The sequence below is a fragment of the Bombus huntii genome, chromosome 14, assembly GCF_024542735.1.
Source record: "Bombus huntii isolate Logan2020A chromosome 14, iyBomHunt1.1, whole genome shotgun sequence".
NCBI lineage: Eukaryota > Metazoa > Arthropoda > Insecta > Hymenoptera > Apidae > Bombus > Bombus huntii.
This window is the reverse complement of record NC_066251.1, coordinates 5,059,165-5,085,166: the sequence shown is the minus strand read 5'-3', so window position 1 is coordinate 5,085,166 and position 26,002 is coordinate 5,059,165. Positions and strand designations below refer to the sequence as shown.

The 26,002-nt window shown below is 41.3% G+C and overlaps 1 protein-coding gene across 1 annotated transcript in view; it reads right to left on the bottom strand.

The window, feature by feature from the left end:
• LOC126872982 (protein lozenge-like) overlaps positions 1-26,002 on the bottom strand; it is a 37,796-nt gene that overhangs the window by 7,253 nt on the left and 4,541 nt on the right. The window contains exons 3-4 of the mRNA XM_050633322.1: positions 22,332-22,445; positions 14,844-15,143 (exon numbers count right to left, since the gene is read on the bottom strand). Of these exons, the coding sequence (XP_050489279.1) occupies positions 14,844-15,143; positions 22,332-22,445 (414 nt within the window). The remainder of the gene's footprint in view (positions 1-14,843; positions 15,144-22,331; positions 22,446-26,002) is intronic.

Genomic DNA, 26,002 nt, shown 5'->3' with positions numbered 1-26,002 from the left:
ATAGCTTTTACAGCGACCGTCGGTAATTTGAATCTCTCTAGCATCGTTGAAGACACTACGAGATTATAATCAAAAAGCTGCTAAAATTATATCGTTCGTTTCTTTATTAGTTCTTATATAATTTCTCCTCGCTGACTCGAATAACTCTACCTTACCCTTCCAGAGAAGTTGGGACACTTTTGGAGTTTCAAAGTCTAGAATACCAGAGACAGGAGACAAAATATCCAAGGAAATTGTCCTTGACACGTTTTAGGCTGCTGCTTTGTGCACCCTAACCTTTGGCCTGAGCCAAGAATTTCAACCAAGCGAACTCTCTAGTACCAAAGTGCAGAAGTATGAACGTCCACGTCTTAGCCTGAAAATACTTAAGCTTCGAACGTATTTAGAACATGGAACATTTTGAAAGCGGAATTTTAAATTGCAAATAGATACGAACTTGCTGGAGTCTGGGAGTTTTTAGCCAGCGTAGAAAAGAAGGTTTGGGGTCGAACAGGGAATATTTTCATACCAGAACTTGCAAGTGGAAATAAATGCTGCCTTGTCAGAACTTGGAATTCTTTAGTCAGTGGACACATTGTGAGAAGAAGTTTCGGAATCGAAAAGAGGACGAACGTTACGAACAACGTCGAACAGACGAAGCCGTGGGGCTTCGTTTCCCACCGAGATAGATGCTCGTTTGGTCGTGTAACGTAAGTCGATATTGCGTCGTCTCGATATTCCTGCTCGACACGAATGTCGACACACGCTAACCGTATGTGTATGACACATATCAAGAGGCCGCGTGTACACTGGTAAACCCTGCATAACGTCCATAGAGGAGAGAGAGAAGTCTTACGCATACGAGCGGCCAGGAAACTCTTGTTGCCTTGCGTATCGCTTACCATCAGCGATTTCTTCTTATACACCGGGTATCCTGTCCCGAGGATAGTGTTTCCCCTCGATGACTTCGGGATCGCGAGCAACCGACTACCAGCGCGATCGTTATTTGACGTCCTTGCTAACTCAATAATCTACGAGGAAAATCATTCTTTCCATTCCTCTCCTAATCTTCTGACCTTACAACTTAGAATCGGAACTACAGATCGATGTATGCAGCCTATAGTCTTGTGTCACGATCTATTATAAAAAAGAATCATGAATTTCAAATTTAGAACTAGAGATCGATATAGTATATCGTATGTGTGTCCTGCATGATGCGATGTACCTCAATGACTTTTTTCTAGATTTACCACGTAAAAATCGACTTATTTCACGAAATTCACGCTGTTCGTTCCAAATGTTGCTTGAAAGTGAAGTATCGAAAACCGTGTTAAATTAGTGACTCGTATCGATCAATTTGTGCGACGCGAGATTAGATTCAATCTTTGGATACAATAGAAAAGAAAGCTGATAAAAAGGATACTGACTGATCAGTCTTAGATGACGTGTAAGAAGAGTCCTCGTTTTACCACGCGAAGATTGTTGACTTGAAGAGAGAATTTTTAGAAAATCCTATCGAAAAGAGTATTACTGTGTATTCCTAGGTGCGTATCGTTGTATCTCTAAATATCCTTTAAACGCGTAGAAATCCGAAAGTTCCGCAAAAAAGGATAACGAATCCACGATTGATACAACGATATTCGGTATTATTCCCGCACGATGTACGACGATTGAAGTTGCAACACACGAAACGTGAGAAAGTAACAACGAATCTGGAAGAAACGCGAGACGAATGGCGAAGTTGCCGGCAATTTGCAGAAGGACCATCCACGGTTCGTCAATCTCTCAAAAGTAGGCGGCTTTCGACGACGGTTTCAATGCCCATCCACTGCTAATTTCGTTCATCCTGCTTGCGTTTTCGCGCTGTACTCTCCGTTCTTCGTTATTTTCCATTCATCTCTCCATTCATCTCCTCCAATCGTTCTGAAAGAAGAAAATCTGTTTAACAGGGCGTCGGCCGCAGAAGAGGCGAGTTTTGCACGCACGCATCGCCGCAATTTGCTCCTGAAAACGAACAATAGCGGCACAAGGAGTCTCCGGCGCGTTCGACTGCGGAGAAAAAGATCTCGGGACTCTGTTCCACCTTTTCTCTTTTTTCTTCGTTCCGCAGCCGCTCCTTCTGTTTTTCCCCTTTGTCCCGTCGCCTTTCAGGAGACGCCTTTCGCAACTTTCATTCGAGCCTCTTCCACACGCGCCTCGTAATTTCGAGGGTGAATGAAGAGCATGAATGGAGAGGCCCCATCACCGGTGTGCCCGGAAATTCACGGGCCCCGTACTCCATTTCGACCGATTATCATCGGTAGACACGCGAATTTCCTAGCTTCTTCTTCTTCTCATCCTCTTTGGATCTTCGCGTCGATGCTTTATTTCTCGCGTTATAGTTGTATGTTAAACGCCAAATAAAGTAATTTACGTCTCGTTTTCTCAAAGCGTTTTATGGGTATATGTACTATGTATGCTAAAACTTTTACGAGCGCGGAGTAAGAAAGCAAAACTTTCTGAAATTTCCTTCGCATTTCGGTGAAACGCGACTATTATGATTGCATCGATATTTGATAATAATTGAAAATCTTGTGAAAGTTTGACAGAGATCGATAAAGTATTTAAACGATAATTCATTTCATTAATAATCCATAATATTCATTGGTGTCGCTACTAACACCAAGTATATGTTTCACTCAGCTAGGTATGTTATATACGTATTAATGTTTTATGAAATATTTTAAAACTTTTATGTATTTTAGTTTCGAACTGGTTTCAAATTTTACTCTTGCAACAAAGTAAACAAAATTTTCAAAAGTTTCATACAATACACGTAATATATTATTGAATTACTATGTAGAATATATCCTCTTTGACTATGGAACCATAGAATTTGATTGTTAAACCCTGAGACACTCTGAATAATCAAGATTATTTTTAGTTCGACGTTATATCGAAGGCCTGTACGACACAAAAATATAAGAGTCGTCAATTACCTTGAAAAATTTCAAAGAAGATGTTCGCGTGCAAGCAGAATACTTTGCGGGTTCGAGCCACCATTCAATTTGGCCGCATGAAGAACCGAAAGGAGCCTTCCAAATCTCCATCACATATATTACATTTTTGCGCAAAATAAACAGATTTACCCTAAGGAACAAGAAAGTATCTACCTTTTATGTTGCTGCAAGCTACGAAGGGAACGCGAGATCGCGAGATTTCAACGAAAGCGTCGTCGATCGGTGGTAATCAATTGATCACGGGTCGATCGGATGGTTGATTGGCGTTCAATTAAGGTTCGACTGGAAAAAAAGCAGGTCGAGGTAAAGACTCCTCTGGACATCTCCGATACTTCACTTAGTTACCATTTGTCGTGGCGAGCTCAAACGAATCGTCTGTCTTCGAATACGCTTTTTCAGGAACCAACGACGCTCTTAGAAAACTGTTTTCCAACTTTGTTAAACATCAATCGACGCCGGTGCTGGATTTCCGATCGACAGTTTGCTGAACTCGTTTCTACGCTATTTCGTTCTTTGCCGAGATAATTATTATTACATTAAGATTAATGTTTTTGTTCGAGACGCCGAACATGTTACAGGTCGATGAATTCATCATAGAATCGGCTAAATGATAACAGATAGATTCATTTAAAGTTACAAGGGATACGTTGAAATCTGAGAGGTACGACCACATAGATGAGATTTCTGACTGTTATAGGATGTTCTTCGCGCGAGAAATTAAGTGTCGCTGGAATAACGAGTAGTTCGGGAGATAATTGCATGCAAAACTTCAAATAGATCACCTTATATATGAGACATTGAGATTGAAAAGTGGACGAAGCCAACGCTGAATAATCTGAAGGGAAATACTGTACCATTGACGATAGAATCATACAGATCTTTTAATATAAATCGAAAGAGTACCATGAAACCCTCAGAAATATTTGAGAAAAAGTAACGTGCGGTAAGTAATGTAGGAGCAAAAGATATGGAGCTAATACGTTAAGTAACGTGTATGGTAACCTAAAATGTAATAAACTGCACGAGTCAGAATTGACCCGCCTTCGCCGCTTTATGATACGCTTTATTGGAATGAATTAATGCTATATAAACCGTTGTTCAGAAAAAGCGTGGCTTAATGGATTTTGCTCTCAATGTAAGTACATACATACTTGTGTATCGAAGAAAATGAATAAAATTCATGGCCAGGAGGTTCCTTGCGGCGAAGACTGTATGGTTCGATAGCGTTAAAGAATCCTCACCCTGATGTTACAGTTCACGCCCGCCGGCGTAATTCAATTTGGCCCCGTATTGTTCGACATCTAACGAAGGAGAGGAAAAACGAAGAAAAGACGGAGAACTGATAGACGACCAAAATCGTCTGCAGGTAAAATGAGAGGATCTTTCGAGATCGGGACGAAGATCCGTGCCCTCTCGAGCGTGGATCACGTAACTGCCTCCACCTCTTCTTCCTCTTCTTCTCTCTCGACTTATTCTTGCCTTGCTTAGTCTTCTCCTTCTCCTATTTTTTTCTCCTCTGCTTGCTCTCCTTCTCTCTCCGGACACGATCCAGCCAATGTACCTGAGATGTTACGAGTACAGGAATTTTGTGTAACGAAAAGAAGGCTGGCCAGTATGGGCTTCCTTTCGATCCTAATTCGTCTACCTTACCGGTACTTCCGTTCACTATCTCGGTGGTTCATCTCGTGCTTTTCTTTCCCTTCCTCTTTCCTTCAAATTCGTTTCACTTTTCAATTCTCTCTATAAGTACGTCTCTTTGCTTTTCTCGTAACGTCGTGTTTTATTTTTCGAATTATTGCAGATATGATGACAAATTAATTTCATTTAGATCCTGGTTGAAAAGCTTCGTGGAAAGAGGAATATAAAACAAATTGGCATGTTTGAGTAACGTGATACTTGAAAAACTTTGTTTTATGCCTACAAAATACAGGACATTCTGTACTTTTTCATATTTAAAAAATAAACGAATCGAATAATTATTTAATCGTGTGAATACAAAGTATATTAGACATTATACTCTACATATGTACCGTAAATCTATTTAATAAACTTAAGAATTCTATAATTTAATATAATATTACTTGAAAAACTTGAAAGCCATTCTACACAGATAGCATGGTATGTTCCATATTATAAAACCTTCCGTAACGTAACTGGTTGAATTTACAGCTAACTATTTCTCCATTTTATACGCTTGCTAAGCTTTATTGTAAGTTAACAAACGTAAATATGCGTTTGTTAGCGATGACCCTGCGAGATTAAGATTTTTGCATGAGAGTCGGGCAAGTCACCGAGATTAATGGCAACATTAGCATCCCTGGAATTTCCGGGCTTCGAAATCGCGTCGACTATGTAAAGTCGGTCTTGAAAGTGTCGTGGGTGGTCTTAGAGCGGAGACTTAGTCACAAAAGCGGTTGGATTTCAACGAGATCTAACAAGAACATCAAGAAGAAGAAAGGAATCATCTTGTTAAAATCATAACGAAACAATTTTCTTAGCTATGTTTTCGCGTAATAAAATCATAAATTTTTTAAATAACATATATATAATAACATATATATAATTTCATTTTATTTAAAATGATCAGAATCAAAGACTTGATGGCAAGGTCGTGATTAGAATCAAGAATGAATACCAGACAGCTGCGACCGGTTGGGAAATAGTATGGTAATTCGTTGTGAGGATTTCTGCGAACGGCAGGACATTACGAGAAACGTGGTGGGACCTTTAAATCCTTTTGCAGAAGCCAACATCATTTACGGTTTGGCCAAGTAACGGGGAGGAGCGCGAGACGAATGGAGAATGAGGCGAGCAACTCATTATTAAATAGAAGCTTCTGCTTCGTGCGAGCGTATCTGATCTCTTACTGTACAAAAGCTCTTCCCTTTTTAAGCACTGACACTCCTCTGTTTCTAATGTTTTGTTATTTTTAGATTTATCAAAATAAATATACAATAGAATACTAACTGTTGGAACATCGATTACTGCAACATCGATTAATGAAAAATCTGAGAGTGGTTTGGAAAGCAGAACAGAAACTGAGGAAAATCGGTATATTATTATGTTGATTATCTTTTTTTCCTATTTAATATTATCTAATATTTAGAAAATAACGCGTGAAATATGAAAATCAAACTATTCAACTCTACCTCTTGCCAATAGCTCAATTTTATTGTAAAGGTATAATTAGTATCGAATACCTCAAAAAAAAAATATATATATATAGTCAAATTCTAGGGTGTATTTTAAAAATAATGTCTCGAGCGCTCAAACTTCTGTACTTAAAAAAACTCGATATCAAAACAAATAACAGTTGTAAAAGTGCAGCGTGTGAAAATTTGCAATTTCCTTCTAGGACGCGATGCACCAAGAATTCCTCAAAAAACAATCGAAACACTCGATTCAATGAGATAATCCTGGAGCAGTCACGATGCTTTTTATCTCATGATGAAAGAAACTGTTCCAAATAAATGACTGTTAATGGTAAAACGCGAGATGAACGTGGTCGGAAGTGCAGTTTTCCGTTTCTTCAGTCGACTAAGCGCTTATTATTGCAACAAGCCTAGCCGTCTTTTTATATCCAAGATTTTCGAGAGTTTTTGCTCCGATGTTTCGGTAGGATGACGATCTCGGGAAGCGGGATCCTCTGGATCGTGAACTGCTTTCTCGCTTCGCTCGTCCGGCTCAATTCTTTCTACGTTTCGAGCCGGCGGATCGACCTCGATCGATTTGCTCGAGATTGTCCCTCGATCATCTCTCAGATCGATTCGAACGAGTATCCTGATGATTGCCGGACGCCTCGATTTTCGGCCAGTTCATCCATCAGCCAGCCAATCGATCCACTTCAGAAATTTTTATCCACGCTGACTTTCGCAATTCGTTTGCAAAGCGTGTCATTATTTAGAGAATATTGTTTCTTGGAAGCTATCTTTTCTATCGATTTAATAGTTTAACAGTGGATTAAAACAATGCGGCAATAATTTTGCTGTAAAACTTGAGCCTTCCAGAGCTGAATTTTCTTGAGCTGCGAAACACAAATTCTTCTCATATTTCGTATATATCCATATTCATACGTAATATCCGTATATTTTCTGATATTTCTTCTTTTATAAAAATTCTATTTTCACTAAATGTCTCTAGAAATCAGCTACATTCTTAAAATACCCACAAACGAATTTTTCAGTGGTAAGCAGCCGGGGACAGTGTACGTCGAACGAGCAGAGAGCGTCGTGGGAAAAGCGTGGATGCGTTCGGGGCGAAGGGTTCGATTCAATCCACCCTCCTCCCAAGAGTAGCCCTCGTGCCAAAACTCGTCTATCTCATCCTAGATTCTCAACTCTCTCTCTCTCTCTCTCTCTCTCTCTCTCTACACAATCAAATAAATTGTAACAACTCTCTCTAACAAAGAACAAGAAAAAAAAAGAAAAATAGAAAACGCGATCTTCCGATCTTGAACAACAAGGATCTTAGATAATAAAGACAAAATAGAGACACCAAATAATAAAAAGTGATTACGCTCTGTCGCTTATTTGAGTCAGCTTGTCGTTTACTGGATGTTTATCTGCTGGATGGAGCGATCAAACGCGATCGAATCACGAGGCAACGAGGAACCTACTTCCGGCTATCTCCGGAAAGCACCTCGGTTGGATCCTGAGCATTTGAAAGGGGGAATACATGGAAACGAAACGTTCCATTCGTCCCGGTTATTATCGCGGTCTTGGCCTAGCGGTCACCACGGGTTTCCTTGAGTCGTCCGCCAAGTGCGCGCCTGATTGGACGGACACGAAGGATGTCGTGTCACCAGGATACGCGATAAACCGACAGGCGATAAAGTTCACCGAGCACCGCAGCCCAGGAATTTCTGAAATTCCATTTTGCGGAAGCCGAGGATCTCGTCCAGTTCTCCTTCCATGATCCTGAATGTACTTATAATGGCTCGCAAAAGTATATCAACATTTACAGGAAGCTCTTATGAACATATATTACGTGTATTACATGAAACATTAAAAAATTTCATTAGCACTGTAATGAGGCACGACTACTATGGCTGTGTATCGGTAAAATTTGAAACCAATTCGAAGATGTACGTAGAGGTTTTAAGATACTTATCGCAAGCACGTACTTTGTAAAGATCGCTGAAGTATTTGAACAAGTATTCGACTATTCGCTGTATTAACGAGCCACATATTCATCCTTAGCAATAATAATAATAATACTGCGTTTAAGAGCAGTATTCGTATTATATGCTAATTCTTTACTAACCGTATGTTTGCAGTGAATGTCTTGTAACCTGTACACATTTTCAGGTTCCAGTTTCAGGTTTCAAGTTAAATTCTTTCACACGTTTCATATGTAATACAAAGTTTTCTACGCTAAGTGTTGAAATAGCTTTTGTGAGACACTGAAAACCGAAAAGTACTTGAATCTTTCCTAAAGCTGTTTGATACTTGAAATAGAGACTCGTTGAAACTTTTCATTCTACGGATCATTTTTTCTTAACGAAAGGGAAGATTCCATTCAGGAAGTGTGATGTCCTGTTGCAACGTACGAAGGGTGCGTTTGCATGAATTCAAAATAGAGTTCAGTGATTGGTCGACTGCGAGCAGGGAAATAAGTAGCAAGGCGCAACAACGGTCGTGGCTGTCTGGGACGACGGTGGCGACGGATTTACGAGTTTAATTAAGTTCTGCGGTCGCGTTCGTCATTTCGGTGAGCATCGAAGCCTCGTTTGCGACCAAGTTTCCTTACTTACACGCGTCCTGACTTATAGTAAGCGAAAGGAGCGTTAAAATTCCCACAAATATGTGCAAAGTATACGAAGGAACTTTTTCAACTCTTACGAGGCTAATGGTACGATATGTGCCAAAGTAACTTGTAGAAGATTATTGAGTTACTATAATTTTTCTCACGCAATTCACCTAATGGAACCCAGAACCCAGTACCTCCAACGAACCACATTTCACATTCTGCAGTTCACAGTCTGCAACGATACATCGACGTATTTCAATATTAATTACAGCTAAAAAGATCTTAACTTTACGAATGTCTGTGCACAATACGTAAAAGGGATTATATTAATGTTGAAAGAAAAATTCGTCTCTAAAAAGCTAGAAAACTGAAGCCAAGAATGCTTGATGCATTAAAATCTCCACAAATTTGTATATACCAGGAAACATATTTTCTGAGAAATAAGACCCAGGACGTCGATATTTTCTCGAATCATTGTGAAAATAAGAGCAAGCCGACTTTCATAGTTAATGATGTACTTAAAGAGGGTGTTGATTGCACGTTTCCTAATGTGTCACGGATCCTTTAGAGTTCCCGCGGCAAGTTTAAGCTTGTACGTTAATAACCTGCTGATAGAGCATGATAGGGGTTGGCGTGTTGCGAGGGAGACTCGCGAAAGGAGTGTGTGTGACACTTTCCTAATTGCCTGGCAACTTCTCTGCCTCGCACCCCTTTAAGAAAGGTAACCCTTTCCCCGTGCAGACCTCAGACGCTTCGAAGGCGCTGACGTGACGAAGAAATTTAATCAACCACACGTGATACCAGCCGCGAGAATTAAAAAGAAGTACCGCGTTCGAGAGAATGGCAACTGACTTTCCAGATGAAATTCTATGCGAATCCGGCCGCAGCTTGACATTAAACGACAAAGGCCTCTCTTCCTTCTCTTTCTCTCTATCTTATTATAGCAGCAGAGTACCGTTTAACTAAAATTCCCAACCATCCCAAGGAAGAATAATGATTCCGTACAAGCACGCACTAGCCTTCCATTAAGCCCCGTCGGACAAAATCTTCGTTCACGAGTAAGAAACACGACAATCATCAGTAGGTGGAGAAAAAGGCAGAGAAACGAGCAGAGAGGTAGCCGTGTTCTCTGCCACGAGTGGAGGCACGTGGGAATCGCGAGATTCGAAAATCTTTGCCTCCTTCGTTTCCCCTTCGCTTCTTCAACTTTTCTATCCAATTACCGGTAAATAGATACACAAATATATTTATGCAATCTTTATAATCGAAGTTTCCGGGTATGAATTGCGTTTTTGAGTAAAATAGAGGTCACAAATGTAAAATATCGCGAGTGACGTTTCCTGCCTGATAAATTCCACAGCGAAACTATCTCTGCATCTAATCTTGAGTAATTTAAATACACGTTTCTGTCACCTTATGGAATATTTAGGAAATATTATTGGCATTAATCGCGAGGGCTGAATTAATTATGTTAAATCAACGTAATAACTAAACCAATGTTATTTGCCCCTTGCAGAATATCGTAGATTTTTCACCTACATATTTTCAATATGTTGCAATCTATCAGATTACTCTAACCATTTTTTCCAATCATTTCATTCTGAAACTCTTCTGTCTAGTCATCGAATGAAATAAAAATCCGAAAGTTAATTATCTATCGTATCGTAAAGTTAAGAAATTTGCAAAAAGTGGATCACTTTAATCTTTAAGGAGCGCACTCGTGAAATAACTTGATGCGACGACAAACTGTTCCTCTCTTTTTTTATGCATCTTGCCTCAAAAGAATCTCGACTAGTTTCGACACTAAACGGTAGAAGACATTGTCTAACATAATTTAACGTAATTCCTTGCTGTTGCCCGTTTCTACGTTTTCTACGACGCGACGTCTCGAAGAAAGCAGCCGAGCGAGCAAGCGAGACAGATCCACCGCTTTCGGGTTGCGACTACGAGTAAACGTCGAGGCAGACAGAAGAAGTGAGCGGAGAATATACAATCAGCGTGATTGTTTGACACCCCATAATCAGCATCCTTACCCCTACTACGTCAACAGCATCTTTGTCTCTCCTGTCCTCTTTATTTTCTCTTCTCGCCCCTCTCGTTTCGACCAACAGGCAAGAGGACTTGCAACCTTCTTCCTTCGATTCTCTGCACCAGCTCTTCAGGTACTCGGCCCGCTTGCCACTGGCAGAGCCTTATTACCCCGATCACGACTCGAGATGAGACTCCAGGGAAGAAGACGAGAAACGGACACGGTTATATTATAAGAGACAGGAATAACGCTCGCTTCCCTTTTTTCTTCACCTGCAGAAACCTTCTAGCCAAGATTGTTGCTGTATGAGCTTGTTTCTGGTGCGTTTATGACGAATAGAAACGGGTACTGTGTTCGAGATTGGAAAGAAGGTTGGCGAGCGGAATGCTACTCTGATTGGAACACTGGCTCATGAAAGTATTCCAATACTTGTCATAGGAAATTTTTATGCCCATATCGTATGTGTTATATTCTGGAATTTAATTAACACTGTGATGAGAAACAACTGCCATGATTTTAGTGGTAAAAACATAAATGATTCCATTCGTTTCGATTACCTACTTAATTTATCTAAAATCTTGTCAATGAAGTTCCAATCGAATTACTATAGTCGTCAATATACTATCGTTAATCCCTCTTTTTCTACAATCCTTGCAAACAATCGCCGAAAACTTTTTCTCTATATTTTTAATCGTTACCTTGCATACAAAAATTTCACCGATTAATCGCTTCTCTGTGGTGGTAATCTATGGTAATTCATATGAATTATCATATTTTCTATGAAACTAACAGGTGTTCCAATATTTGTAGACAGCGATACATGTCTCTTGTCCTTGTGCCATCCTAATAGCCACAATCTTCTTAGCCACAAATAGTTTGCATCTCGTTGTGATACTTCATACAGTAGAAAGTATGTATTACCACGTTACTCGTTTGCCGAAAACAAATACAGAAATTTCATCTAACCTAATAGCTAGAATGCGTGTTTTGATTTATAGAAAGTTTAAATGCGCAAACATGGATGGAACGCGCATAATACTTGCAAAAGTATGCGAAATATCCAAAGTGCTATCCTCGTTGTAATATTCAGTGGATGGGACGAATCTTTCCCTGGGCCCTGGCTCTTTAACTGCGTTCATAAAAAACTAAATTTGCATAAATACGCGCAGTCTACTAATAGCGTTGAAAATTTCCTCGTCTAGTCAGGCACGGCAGTTTGATTCATAGTCCGTAAACGTAGCTGGCCGAGTCACGATCGACAGTGATCATGTAGGTGAGATTTAGAGAGCAATCACGCGAAGGAGAGACCGGTGGCGGTGCAGAAAGAGAGACGAAATGGCGAAGAAGAAGAAGATTACGAAGAAGATGGGGAGCAAGAGGGAGGAATAGAGGTTCGATTCAACAACGTCTGGCATCGCAAGCGAACCGAGCCCGAAACAAAAGGAGGAGTTCGTGCCAGCAGCGAACGGCAAAAACAACATGGATCCAGCTCTCGATCGATCGATCGCTTCTCGATCGATCCCTGGTATTACGCAGACGTGCACGTGAGTCGTACGTGAGTGCACGGGCCTGTCTTGTAGGTTGTACGGACTGTAAATTCAGTGGGGATCACTGAATCGGTGGCCTGCCTCGAAAACACCGAAGAACAGAGAGACTCGGCTACGATGGGAGGAGACGATGAGGAGGAGGAAGAAAATTGCATCCACCGACGCTCATTTCGCACTCTGAGCTCATTCGTACGTGTGCCGGCCCTTGCATCTGCTCATTAGGCGTGAAGAAAGAGAAGAGCAAGAGAGGAGAGATGAATGAGCGACTGGTAAAGCAAGCATTTCGCCTGAGATTTCCATTCATATGATAGGCGTATAAATAGTTACATTACGGGCGAACGATCCCGATCGTGACTCGAAAAATGTACTATCTTCCAAACCTTTTGAGGGGTCGCCAAAGTAACTTTTTCGTGATTTTATTGCTTGTAAAGCATTGGCAAAAGAAGTCGTAGCACATACTCTTATTTTTCAACAAAGGGTTCTTTTTCGAAGAGTTTCTTTAATTGTATCAAATTTTTGTAGTCAGATTCGGTAGTCTTGATATTACGAGTAAAATTTGTAAAATTATTAAGAGGATAAAAAATTACATGTTTCGTGCCAGAACTAAACACAGAAACAAGTCCGATAATATGATATTAATTGACAAAGTGCTAAATCCTAAAACCGTTTCCCTGCGAAAGATAGGAAGTGCGACCTATCCTGTACTTCCCCTGTAATCTTCATATAACACACAGTTATAACACGGTTTGGTCACAAACAGTGGGTTAAAGAAAAGATGTAAACCACTGTCTTGCATGAACCAAAGAAGAATGGCGAGGGAAAGTTGGCTTCCCCAGATGAGGTAATTACAATGGTGGCCGATCCAGGAAGGTGACACGGGTGCAGTAAAGTTGGCCCGGAAGGTAGCACGATCGACGGAGAAGGTAGCGGAGGTCGAAGAGGAGGAGGAGATTAGGGCAAAGAGAAACCGCAACGTAGCTTCAAAGAGGTCTTGCCAGCTAGGGGCGCGTCTACTTAACTTTGATCAGGTCGAGACCGCTGATGCGAGACGAGCCATGCAGAAATAAACTGGCTGCCGAGTTTCCCGCCTTTTTGCATCTTGAATTATCGACTCTTTCGATACCTTCACTGGCCTCGAAATATTTCTTAAAAAGTTACCGCTTAACCTTGTCAGATCAATTTAAACCATTTCCAGAAATTTTCGAGAATTTTTTCCACCTAGAGACTATGATTCATGATAAATGATGAGGAAAAACGAATCAAACGGTGGATAAATCTGTTTACTGAGCACAACGAGAATGTAACAATGCGAGGACAGGACACTTTTGCCTCGTGGTAGAGAGATCCAACGGTGAATCGTGGCGGAGATCAGCGAGAGAAGAGATGGAAACGGCAGGTTGAACAGGTCGTTATTACGTTGAATTAGAGGGTGCAGAGCCGGAACGAGGTATGAAACTATTACCTCGCGAAACGGCAGACCCCCCTCCTCTTGATCCCTCGCCATCGCCTCTCCTCCTCCCCATTTTGATAGAGGAGAAGGGGTTGGGTGGGGTTTGTGCGTAGTTTCGAGTCGCTCCACGAGCCACGAGGATGCTGGTCGTGAGCGAAAGATGATGATGCTCGAAGAGTATCCGCTATCGAAACGAAAGGAGCAAACAGACCGGAAGACACGGCCTCTATCTTCTCGCACTCACTCGATCGAACTAGCGTTAGAATCTAAAAAATGCGAAAGAAAACTGAAGAAAATTCACAAGTCACAAGTTAACGAATTTCGTTGCATGGCTGGAAAGAGTTTTACGTGACTCGTAAGATCTTATTAAAAATATCACTACAATTGTGCAAGTAGCTCTGATAATTAATTAGCCACGTAGCTTGGATATTCTGATTCTAACCGATCCGTTTCGTCTATATTTGTAATCCACTGTATCGAGAAATCGGGAAGGAAACTGTCTTATATCTGTACCTCGATTAAACTAATTATAATTTAGAAAACAAGTCGTTATTACCAGAATACCAGAATGATTCGTGAAATTCACGAGTGTTCAAAGCTTAACACTATGTTACACTAGCGTCAGGTGTGTGTTAATTCCTAGTGCACGATATTGTGTATCTCTTTACTTATTTATTAGCTCTACCTTCCCACTTCAAATATTTTGGGATATTAAATTGTCCAACAGACACGACCTAAACCATACTTTATTAATTATTGACCTGAAAGTTGCCCTACCAGCTATATCGAGGCACCAAGTATAAATTTCTCATCGTTTCTATTTTGCTATTATTTTAACAGAAATTTGTCATTTTATTCACATTATGCAGTCAAATTCCATGTATGTAATATACATATATATTTCAAAATTCGCATCTTACGATATAAGATACCAAATAAAGTAAAATCTATCAGAATCTTCCAATAAACGTAACATCACATAGACGTCCTAAAACTTATGAACAACGCTATATGTTGGAAATTAGCCTGCTGTTACAGCGTTAAAGTCGACAAAGAGGCACGAAAGCTATAGTGAAAGGTGTGAGACTCACCACCATGCTGAGGACTGTGCTTGTAGCAATCTTGATGAGCCGAGGAGCCACTATTAGCCCCGAGGTGTGTACTGGAAGCAGGCGATGCGGTCGGATCGGTGTTGTTGGGGTTGGTACAGGCACCACTAACCGAATTCGCGGTGACGTTGTTGCCGACGTGATGCTTATTCCTCCTGTACGGCTCTGGTTCCCGTAGGTAGGGAGTGAACGGGCTTGGTGCGTCGGGGAAGGTCCCTCGTGCCAGTCCAGGAACTCGGGATAATGCGGGAACTCGCGCCAATCCAGGAATGTGTGTCTGCCCTGAAAGATAAATAACACGTTTCTCTCCAGTTCTACTCCAATTTTAGCGTTTTATGCGTCAATGAATTTATTTATATCCTAAACGAAACCGAAGGCAACTTTAATCTTATTGCATTCTTTCAGTCTTTTTCGATCAAAACTTGCGAATTTTTCTAATTCTAAGATTAAAACATTTTGGGTTGGTGCATATAAAATGTTGTTTCCCAAAATCTGCTATAAGTCACATACATTCAATGTTAAGAAGATGTAATTTGAAAAATTACCGTGAAGTTGCTGGAGATATAAATTTATGTACTATTTGTGAAATGTGAAAAGTTAAAACCATTTTCTGCTCTATTTCAAGTATTTGTTCTATTTCAAGTAGAAGGAAAACTGTAACAGCTACGTTCCAAGAAACTTTGGACCGGAGAACTGATCATTTTTATAAACTCACCATAACTAAACTAATTAGTAAACACTCATATGGTAATTTCCCCATTTAAAAATATAATGTTTGACGGAAATTACGTGCGATTAAATTTCTACTTGCAAAAACGACTGCGCATTTCACATGCATCAACGAGTATTTATGCAAATTCTTCCTTTTGAGTGAAACGAGAGAAAGATTGAAATATAAGAATACGATGCCAATAGAATCAGGTACGATTAACAATTAATTGAATTAACAATTCAAAGTGTAAACATAAAGAGATTTGTAGAAGCGCGCAAAGACGCAAGGAAGATTGGATAATCTTGCTATCCAAAGCAGGGATGTTCAGCATCCTGGACGAAGAGGGACAAGGAAGACATATGTTTGTGCAATTAGCCCAATAGAGAGGGATAATTAAGAAATTTGAGTGGCTCGCGTCTCGATCGACTTCAATAGCATTCCTCGCACATTCCAACCACCGCCGGTGAATTGATGGAGCTCTGGCAGAGCCAAGTATCGCGTTGCCTGCATAGTATACACAGCGAACATGGCGATTCTCTATTGGGGCGGATCGCAATATGCACGCAGTCCGTGTGTATCGTTATACGGCGATGCACATTATGCGCCACGTGCATAGGCTCGAGTGCTTACGTAATCACTGAACAGGACATTCAGTGGCAAAATCACTAGGCTATATAACCTCTGGCATTTTATTCGCGAAATATCGATCGTTATAGGAAGCTCTGGATAATTTTTCTCCTTTACGTTTCCTTGAAAAAAGATCTTCTCGTTCCACTTTTCGCTCGAAGAGCACACGGTTGCAGAGGATCGGCGTCGATCGAGAGATGTAGAGCACGTTCCCCTTTCCTCTCGGAATCAGAAGAGGAAGCCCAGAATGGGAGCTCGCGAGGCGCAAATTGTTATTCTTCCAGTGAGAGAAGGAACGAAAAGGAAGACGAGAATAGTAGTTGAAAGAGGAAAGAAAACACGCTCGGCTGTGAGAGGAAGAGAGAAACTTCGGCCACGAGGGCGAACGACAAATAAAGTTCGACCGCAAACTGCACGAAATTGTCGGTGAGCCCAGATGGTCAGCTCCGGTGCGCCAACCGATGCCTACAAGATTATTCCTCGCTACCGACTACCACGATCGCCGGGCCAGGAGAAACAAGGGAGCTCTGTGTTCAGCTCCTCGACCGGATCCCACGACTTCTCACGTACCGGACGCTCGTAATGCTCCAAACGTACCGGCCGACACTCTTTTTGGATGGCTCGCCGAGGTGTTTCCATTCAAGAGGAGCAAAGTAGAATGGGATGTAGCACGGCGGCGGATAATTCAGAATGGATCACGGATTGCGACGGAGGAGAGCAAGGCAGCGCGCTTTCGTCCTTTCTACGAGGCAGAGGTTTCAATTACACCTTTCGAGAGATTTTCCCTCTGAACTCTTCTCTAAGAGATTCTTTTCGATTTCTCGCTGTGTCTTCTAGTGTTTGATGTTTCTATTAAAAAGAAATAAGATCAGGAATATGATTATCGAATATATTACAGGAAAAAGTGTCTTGATACGACAAAATGTATTTGCTTAAGTTCTCATAACTACTTTCCTCAAGGTTCTTTTCCTACAATCTCTTTTGCTTTCTTCGATGTTTCCATTAAATAATGTTTCTATTAAAGAAGAATGAAGAGAAGAGCGTAACGATCGTAAAATATATCAAGAGCCAAAGAAGCGACTTGCTACGACAATAAGTTTTATAAATATTAAATTTCCACAACTTTTATTCGGATTTCTATGTCTGCCAACAATAGTGAAAAAAATGAAACGACTAGAATCAGGATCGTCGAATATACTAAACAAGGACGAAAGAAGTGAATTGATACACGAGTCACGGTATTTAATTAGTTTCACGCTTTTCACAACTACGTAAGGGGATCTAACACACCTGAACGAGGATTGTTCTTCGACCGATCCAACATCAGAGCACCAAGGATCTCTTCGAATGTTAGATCATCAAGACTTGACTTCGCTATCGCGTCGTGCCTGTTCGGGATATCTGAAAACGTACCTGCTATCCGAATCTAGAAGCGGAAAGGCGGTTAATTACAATAAACAAGAACGATCGTGATATAACACCTTCACCGATTGCCCCTTCGCCTGTTCGTTGAACATGGTGAAGCAGAGAGACAGAGAGAGAGAGGGAGGGAGAGAGAACAATAATTCCAATCTCCGCAGCACGAGTGGTGGGCTTATCTAATCAAAGTGTGGCAGCCCCAGAGGACGGAAATAGCGCGGCTTTTTCCTCCTCTCTAATAACGGACCCCTCCCTCCGCTCGTCTTACGTCCTCCTTCACGTCGTGGTCTGCCAGCATTTCGAGAATTTTACACGAATCTTTCCTCTTTTTTCCTCTGTTGCTTTCGTACAAAACTATTTTTCTCTCTATTTGCTAGATTTTCCTCCTTCGTAAAAATTTATCGCAGAAAAGGTCCTCTTCTTGGAAGGAACGATAAAGAAAATTCCTATTCTTCCATGGTATAGAAAACAGGTCAGTCTAGACTCTAGAGAAGTCGAATATTTCCTTTTTTTCCTTTTCATTCTTGTACGAAGATACTCTCTCTCCTTCTCTCTCTCTCTCTCTCTCTCTCTCTATTTGCTAGATTTTTCTCCTTCGTGAAAATTTATGGTAAAAATATCCTTTTCTCAGAAAGAAGGACAAAGCAAGGTTCTGCTCTTCAATGATGCCAATCAGCTCGGAGCAGTCGAGCCCCGTTACTTGAAATAATTTCGTTATTTACCTGATCTGACAGTACTTCGTACGATTTATATTTTCGTACTAGCGAGCTTTATGATAAATTGACACAGTAATAATGTAAATGTAAGAACCAATTTAGAAAGGAATTATTAGAAAAGATGCAAAACTTATCGAGTAGGACCTTGATGATTCGCGAATGAACACCAAAACACACCATTTATCGCTGATTCACTAGAGATAGGTATCATCAAACTGTTTCTAAGCTAACTGTACTTTAATGACGATTTTCATTTCTTTTTGTGCTTGAGAATTCTAACCTACTGTCAATGAATTGGTAGATACAAACAACGACGATACTTGGACGAATCGGTGGATACAAACAAGGAATTCATCGAGACAAGTGATCCAGTATCTCGATCTAAGGATTCTTTCCAATCATCCGGTAATGTCTTTCAATTGCAATCTCTCTATAGTTTCAATGAACGGCTACTGGGAGTAATATCGTTCGATAACGCGCGATTTCTCTCGATCTATCTGGATGAACCTGCTTCCGATTCGCTCTAAAATTCTCCATCTCCCCGAGACGTGCTTTTCCAATCCATGATCGTACCGATTTTGATATTTATAAGCTGTAATACACCGCTGCAACCACGTTTTAGTCTAGTTGTTTAAGAATTCAAATGGATTTTTTGATATTTTGAATCACGGTTGCAACACTTAAGCTTGGAACGAACGTGTATAGCTTTGGAAAGGGTTTTTTTACGAGGGCAAGGGAAAATGATTTCGAGAGAGACGAACGCGTCGTGTATTCCTGTCTAATCGAAATTCCAAACGCGGAGCAATTACTGGACAAGCAAATTCAATTTCAACCTTTGACTGACAGCGGCCGATCCATCGATATTGTTTTGCCGGGAACGTTTCGATGATTTTCGGCCACGGTGACGGCTACCCGGTAGCCACTTTGTTTCGTTCCCTTTTCTCCGGTCGTTCCACCCGATTCATGGCTACCTTTTCCATTCGTTTTCGTTTCCAGGCATGATCGAGAAATTGGTTGAACGTTTTCCACAGTCGAGGAGGAATCAGAATGAGAAACTAGTCTAATGATACTTTACATTGTCATCGACGTAAGTTCTCTTACCATTAGCCTGTATGGTATATCGATAGGAGAGTAATACAGCTCTAAGCATCGATACTCGAATAGAAATTGTTAGGGAAGATACAAAGGTTGTGTAACTAACGACTATTTGCTTTCCTTGCTCCAGATTTACAAGAATTATTACTTTCAGAACGGAACGATTGTTAGAATGAAGCTGTCACAGTTCGTCGTTCGTAGTTTCTTTGAAAATAACGTATACATTAAGAAATTTCTTAGATAGAACGAGAGGAAATTTTTAATCTTCTCCTAAGGAAGTACGGTGGTAAAATTCTTGCCAACTTCCTTTCTCAAACGCGTTCCTAACGCGTTCAAACGGTTCTGGTCAGGCTGTCGCAGCCTTGGAAGTCCGTTAATCCGGTTACGTGTCGTTCCAGGCCACGGTAGCCGCGTTTGCAGTATTTACACGCGCTGACGGGCCGGCGAATTACAGAAATTGCACGATTACCAGCGAAACAGCCGGTCGAGGCGAGACGGGAAAAAGAGGGACCAAAGCCGAAAAACGGGGCGGGCAGGGGTGGTGATTTTCGATAACAAAAAGCTCACGATTATCCACGCAATAATGATAGCCGGCAGGTGTCTGCGGAGCGGCGCGCTTCGCATCGTTGCGAGGACAATGAAAGCGCCGGTTGTTTTGCCCGACGGCGCTCGTACGCTGGTTGTTACATAGATTGTCCCTGGTGCGTGCCAGGGCCAGGAGGAGCCACGCCATCGCTGCCCAAAACTCGTGTATGCAATATGTCGTGATGCGTGTCCTGTCTCGAAGCCGATTCCTTTCATCCGCCACGGAGTCCGACCGGCGATTGCCGTCTGGAATAGTTTTCACGCGTCGCGCGTCTGTCTATTCTCTGGATGATGCTATTCAAACAGTCGTTTAAGCGCTTCAGCTGAGGAAGCTTGGATCTCTGAGAAGTAAAGAAGAGATTGATGGCTTCAGAATTGTCAAATTGTTTCTGTTTTGTCCAATCATCCACTTGGATCTGTAAAAGCTCCAGCAGAAATCGGTGATCTTTAAGTAGGTATTTAATTTTTTTAGTCTTCGGTGGATGATTTCTGATATCGAAGCAGTTTGTTTGCCATAAAAGTCGATTATCTTCTTAAACTGAAGAAGTTTGGATTTATAAAAACTAGAGAAAAACTCGTATATTAAATTGTCTAATTGGTCTTAAAAATTAAACAGAGTATCTATGATAGAGTCTATTTGAGAAATTAAGCTCGAATATCTACGTATAATTTACGTTTTTTGTTTCCATAAATGATTTTTTGATATTCCGTTGATTTCCATAGGTTACTCGTTAAAACAACGAAAAAAAACATCAATTTGCTTGTTTTGACTTTTCCCGGCCGAAATACATGCGATCAAACATGTCGAGCGCGTACAGAGAACTGTCAGTTTTTATATATTAACAGATAAATAGTTGAAAATTCTATCCTGTCTTCGAATCTGACGAAAGTCATATCCTAAATAACTTCGATTGTGAAAATTGTATGCCTCTACAGAAAATTTCACGAGTATTATAGATTTCGACGCTTAGTGCTATATCGATTGACCGGCAGAACGTGAGCGAGCTATAAAAACGTTAGAAAAATCAATCACGCTGGACCATTTCGAAAAACAACAGCGGTGAAAAAAAAATCTGCGAGACCGACGGGCACGCATCGTCCTACGCCTATCAATACTTTATACAACAAATGCGAAACGTCCGCAAAAAGCTGCCGTATTCGTGGTCGACTCCGCAGCGGCTATTAATCTGATATCGAAATAACAGGCATTTTTTTCTACGGATGGAAGCCTGAAATTGGTGGCACTCGCTTAAGCTGGAACAATCGTTCTGTATTTTTTGAATTTCTCTCTCTCTCTCTCTCTCTCTCTCTCTTTCTCCCTCCGCCCGTCGACGAGAGCATCATCGAAAAATATTTATGGAAATAAATTTACATTTTGTGGAACCATTATGTGAAACCGATAATGGATAATCAAAAACTGCTGAAGTTTGAATATTTCCAGATTCAACGAAATTATTTTCAAATAATTGCAGGAATAATCATTGTTTTCCTGCTTTTCACCGTTCCAGTTGTCTCCGTGGTTTCCGAATATTCAATATGTGTACGTACGTTTCTCTGCTCTGCAGATGTCAAAGTGAGAGCAACGCATCAGGAACTTCTCAATTAATGTTCGCTCGATTAACGTAATTTTTTATACCTATAGAATATCTGCAAAGATTTCCCAGTAATTTTCTTCCTTTTTTTCAAACTTAAAGAGGCATATGATTTTCCTTTGGAGGATTTCATAGTGTTTCTTAAAACGTACCAATGTTCCCTGCATTCCCTCAAACTAAACAAAAATGTATCAACTCGTGAATTAATCTTCGCTCGATTAAGACAAGTTTCATAAAGGATATCTGGAAAAATGTCAAGCTAGCCCTTCTTCTTTCCAAATTCTAAAAAGGCTATGAATACAGCGTATTGAACGATGGTTTCAGTTATTTGTATATCAAGCCGGTATCGCAAATACGCATCATACGACACCGTTATTAAGCATGGTCAAGCATCGATAATTAACGGATATTTTTCGAGGTTTTCATAGTATATTACGGTAAGTGGATTACTTTTCACGCAGCAGTGTGCTGGTAAAAGCATTGTCTATGTAGTACAGCTTGGTGAATAGCTAACCCAAAACACGCATACGCGCGGTACGCACGTCGACCACTGCATCATCGCGCACCATCTGCTCGGTAATGACTTCCCATTACCGCGTATAGGGACTTTCGTTGAATTATCGGTACATTTTCAGGGAATCCACGGATAGTAGCAGCCGGTGGCCGCGGATAGATCTCGCGATCCACGGCCTACCAGAGAATGGAAAGTGTTTGATCTACTCACTCGTTTTGGAGCGCGGTTCTCTGGGTCCATCGACGGTCACCTTGATGGCTCTCGTATACGTAGCCACTTGGGGTGGTGTCGTTGATACAGTAATCGTGATGCTGAAACTTTTTCCTAAAACAGAAAAATCGAATATGATAAAAGAACGATATATATATGTACCTCCCTTAGTTAAAAATAAAGTATCAAGTTAAGTACTACTCCTTCGTAAAGATATATCGTTATTGCATATGTAGCTAGGATCCTGTTCAGTTTTACAGGCTGTAGCTAAATATTTTAAATTGAACGGAGCAAAGTAAAGATGGCACAAGGAAAATAATAAAACCTCGGTTTCGAAATGGCAGACAGGACATTTTCAATACAAGAGAATGATTCTTTATATAAAAGAAACAATAAAATATCTGTTTAGAAGAGAAATTTATCACCAATCGAATTTCACAGTTAAAGAAATCTTATAGACAAGAAGATACTGAATGAATCTTTTTGTTAGAAGTTTGTTAGAAGCCTAGTTAGAAGAACAATTAATTATCGATCGAAATGTAAATTTACTGAAACGTTCGAATAATATTTCTTGTATTCTAACGAATTAAATTTTGTATAATATACATTCTGTAATAAGAAGTAATAACATTTCTAGTTAGAAGAGGAATTTATTACCTATCGAGTTGCAAACAAATTCGCGACAGACCTATATTCTGTGGTCAGTGGTGCCACGAGCGAATCTCGATCTAAATACTTTACGATTTCGTACCGCAATTACATCCACGTCCATTAGGTTTCGAGAGACCGCGAGTTTCTTAGAGCGCGCAGACTCTAAAGCGGGAGAGAAAAGGACGTTCCGGGGGTGGAGCACCAGTGTGCATATATCACCGACGAAGGTCTCGAAGTTGAAGGTCCGGTATATTAATTCCCTCTCCATAAACGTCCGTCGCGGAGATTGACTACACTTTCTTAAACGGCCCATCGCACGCTAATATGCATTTGGTAATTCGCTGCCTGTTCCAACGAAACAACCCCTTGTCTTTTTCGGATGCTAAAGTCAACTGGATTATAGCCGTGGTTCTTCTCGAGTTACTTTGTGTCGGCACGGTCCACTTAAAAATAGATTGCCTTTATAGGAAGGAGGTGTTGATCGTCTTGTTGCAATTCAGTCTGGGATAAAAAATAAAGGTGATAAGAGAAGAAGCCCATTATTGGTTCATTTTCCGATTTGAATATTATTTTTATGACTAAAAATATAAATTTTAATACGATAAACAGTGGCTCGCGAACGTATTTGAACAATTAATACAGCCAATGTTCACGTGTAATATCATGTATGTTATATAAAACATTTGGAAATTTCATTGATACTGGAACACGGATACATGAAACACGGCTGTCATGATCAAAGGTACCTGTAACTGTTGATAGCTTTCAATCTTTTATTATTGATAAAAAATAAGGAGATAATTTTTAAGACATGCGATGGATCGACATACAACGTACTGAAATTTAGAGTTACTCTCGCGTAAAAAATTAAGAACATGACTTAACATCAATGTTTTCCTTCCGTAGAAATTCAAAGTTTCAAGAAAAGAATTCTGCGATCTGCCAAACCATCGACATCTAAATGGAACTGGAAGAAGATCTGGGCCATGAAATTCGACAAACACCCGAGAAAATACGAAGAAGGCCCTTCGTTTGCGTTAAAGAGAGGATATCTAACGTGTCGCGGACATATAGTCGTTTGTGTTGGCGTAAACGTCAACGATTTGTAATTGTCTCCCCTTGGTGCACCCTGGTCCACCTCGCTGTGTCTGTCAACATGATAACCGGCATCAAACACCCCCAACCCCGCCACCCCCGGGAGCTGCAACTGACTGCAGAGAGGCACGGCGTTATATCCTAGTTATAGCATGCCCTCTCCCCCGCGTGCAGCCGCTCACCCTCCACCCCTTTTGCCCCCATTGCAACCCCTGAGCCCGCGATGCTGTCGCTCTCGCGCCCGTCATTGCATCCTTGTTATCGTCATCGTTTCGGTCCAGCGCAAAGTGGCTCGTTTCAGAACACCAAAAATCGCGCGTGTCGCGGTTCCTCTTTCTGGCTTTCGCTTTAAAATCGATTAGCCGCATCGATCGCATTCGCGCGCCGTTACGTCTGTCTTTTCGCTCTTACCGCGGCCTGCATGACAACGTTCGTCGTTGATGGATCGGACAGGAAATACAATTTTTTCGACGGTTGTAAATGTAGCAAATTTGTCTAGACAGTAAAGCGCTCGTTGTTATGCTGGACACTACAGAAAGTTTCGACGTTCCTACGATTTTGTATTCAAGGATACGCCTTGGGCTCGAAGAACGCCATTTAATTTCAATGTATAATTTACAAAATCCAGATGGTTGCAAAAGGATGCCATTATAAGAAAGTAGAAGAGGGTTGAATGTAAAAGGGTGAAAAAAAAGCGTGAAAAGTATCGGAAGCTGACCGAAGCGATATCGTAAGCGATGATAGGAAGGGAATCCGCGCACGACACCCGAATGCCCCTTTCCCTCCATCGTCCGAGTCCATCGCATTTGGGGCTAATAATGCCGCACGGCCGATTTCCCCCACCGATGGCCGGACCTGCGGTTAATACTCGATGATGGGAACGGTCATCTGCAGAGACAGGACACCCAGGCTGTGCATTCGCGAACGACGGACGGACAGACCGACAGACAAAACCGGGCCACGCGTATGTGCCACCTATATAACGTGCACCACATCGCCGGTTATCCAGCGCGACTCCGGCTCGCTTCGATGTGTCGGTGCGTTTCCAACGGTGCCGAGGATGAGATGAACGCCATCCCAAACCGCCCACACAACCATCCGAAACCACTCGAAACCGTCCGTTAATACTCGTGGCACCGAGGTGGAGGGAGGGGGAAGGGAGAGCAGAGAGACGAGGTCTCTCTCGCGTAGGGCTAGGTAGCTACTCTCTCTCCAAGTGGGAGAGCCAGGAGCTGGGATGGAAAAGCGAAGGGTTCGGTGGAACGGGGACGAAGGTCCCGAGTCTCGCAACAGGATGTCTCTGCAATTGTCAAATAATTACTATCGGTGGTAATTTCAGCCGTGTCGATATAGACTGCGGTATATTACTAATTATAGGCACGGGGCTGCCTCGGTCCCGACGATGATGGAACGCCCGTTTCAACCTCTGTAGCCCCTCTCTTTGATCCGGCGCTACCAGCCACCTCTCTTTCCTTTCGTTTACGATCCTCTGAAGAAATATCGTGCCTTCACGGAAGGTGATAATTGCAAACATCTTACTAGTCTCTTGCTTCCTTTAACTCTTTCAACAACGTTGATCTTGTATATTTTATGTTTCTTTTAGATAAGATTTGTTGTAGTTACTTCGTTTTGTTGTTCGAATATATTATTAGTCGATCTAGTCTGGCCAGACTACGGTGGTCACGTTTGATTCGGTTTGATGAATTCTTAATATTCATGTACGAGAAAATTTCAAGCTCGACGCTTCCGAATTTTCCGTCGAATTCCTTGGACGAATCGGCAATATCGAGAGGGGAGATCGGAGCGGTGCGGTAGGATTCAATCAAATTAATAAGTCGCGGAAACAAAACCTCGATGATAGGAGGGTAGGTAGACTGGCCGGTCGCGGCCGGTACGAGGGTGGTTTGGTCAATCGTCGAAATTGA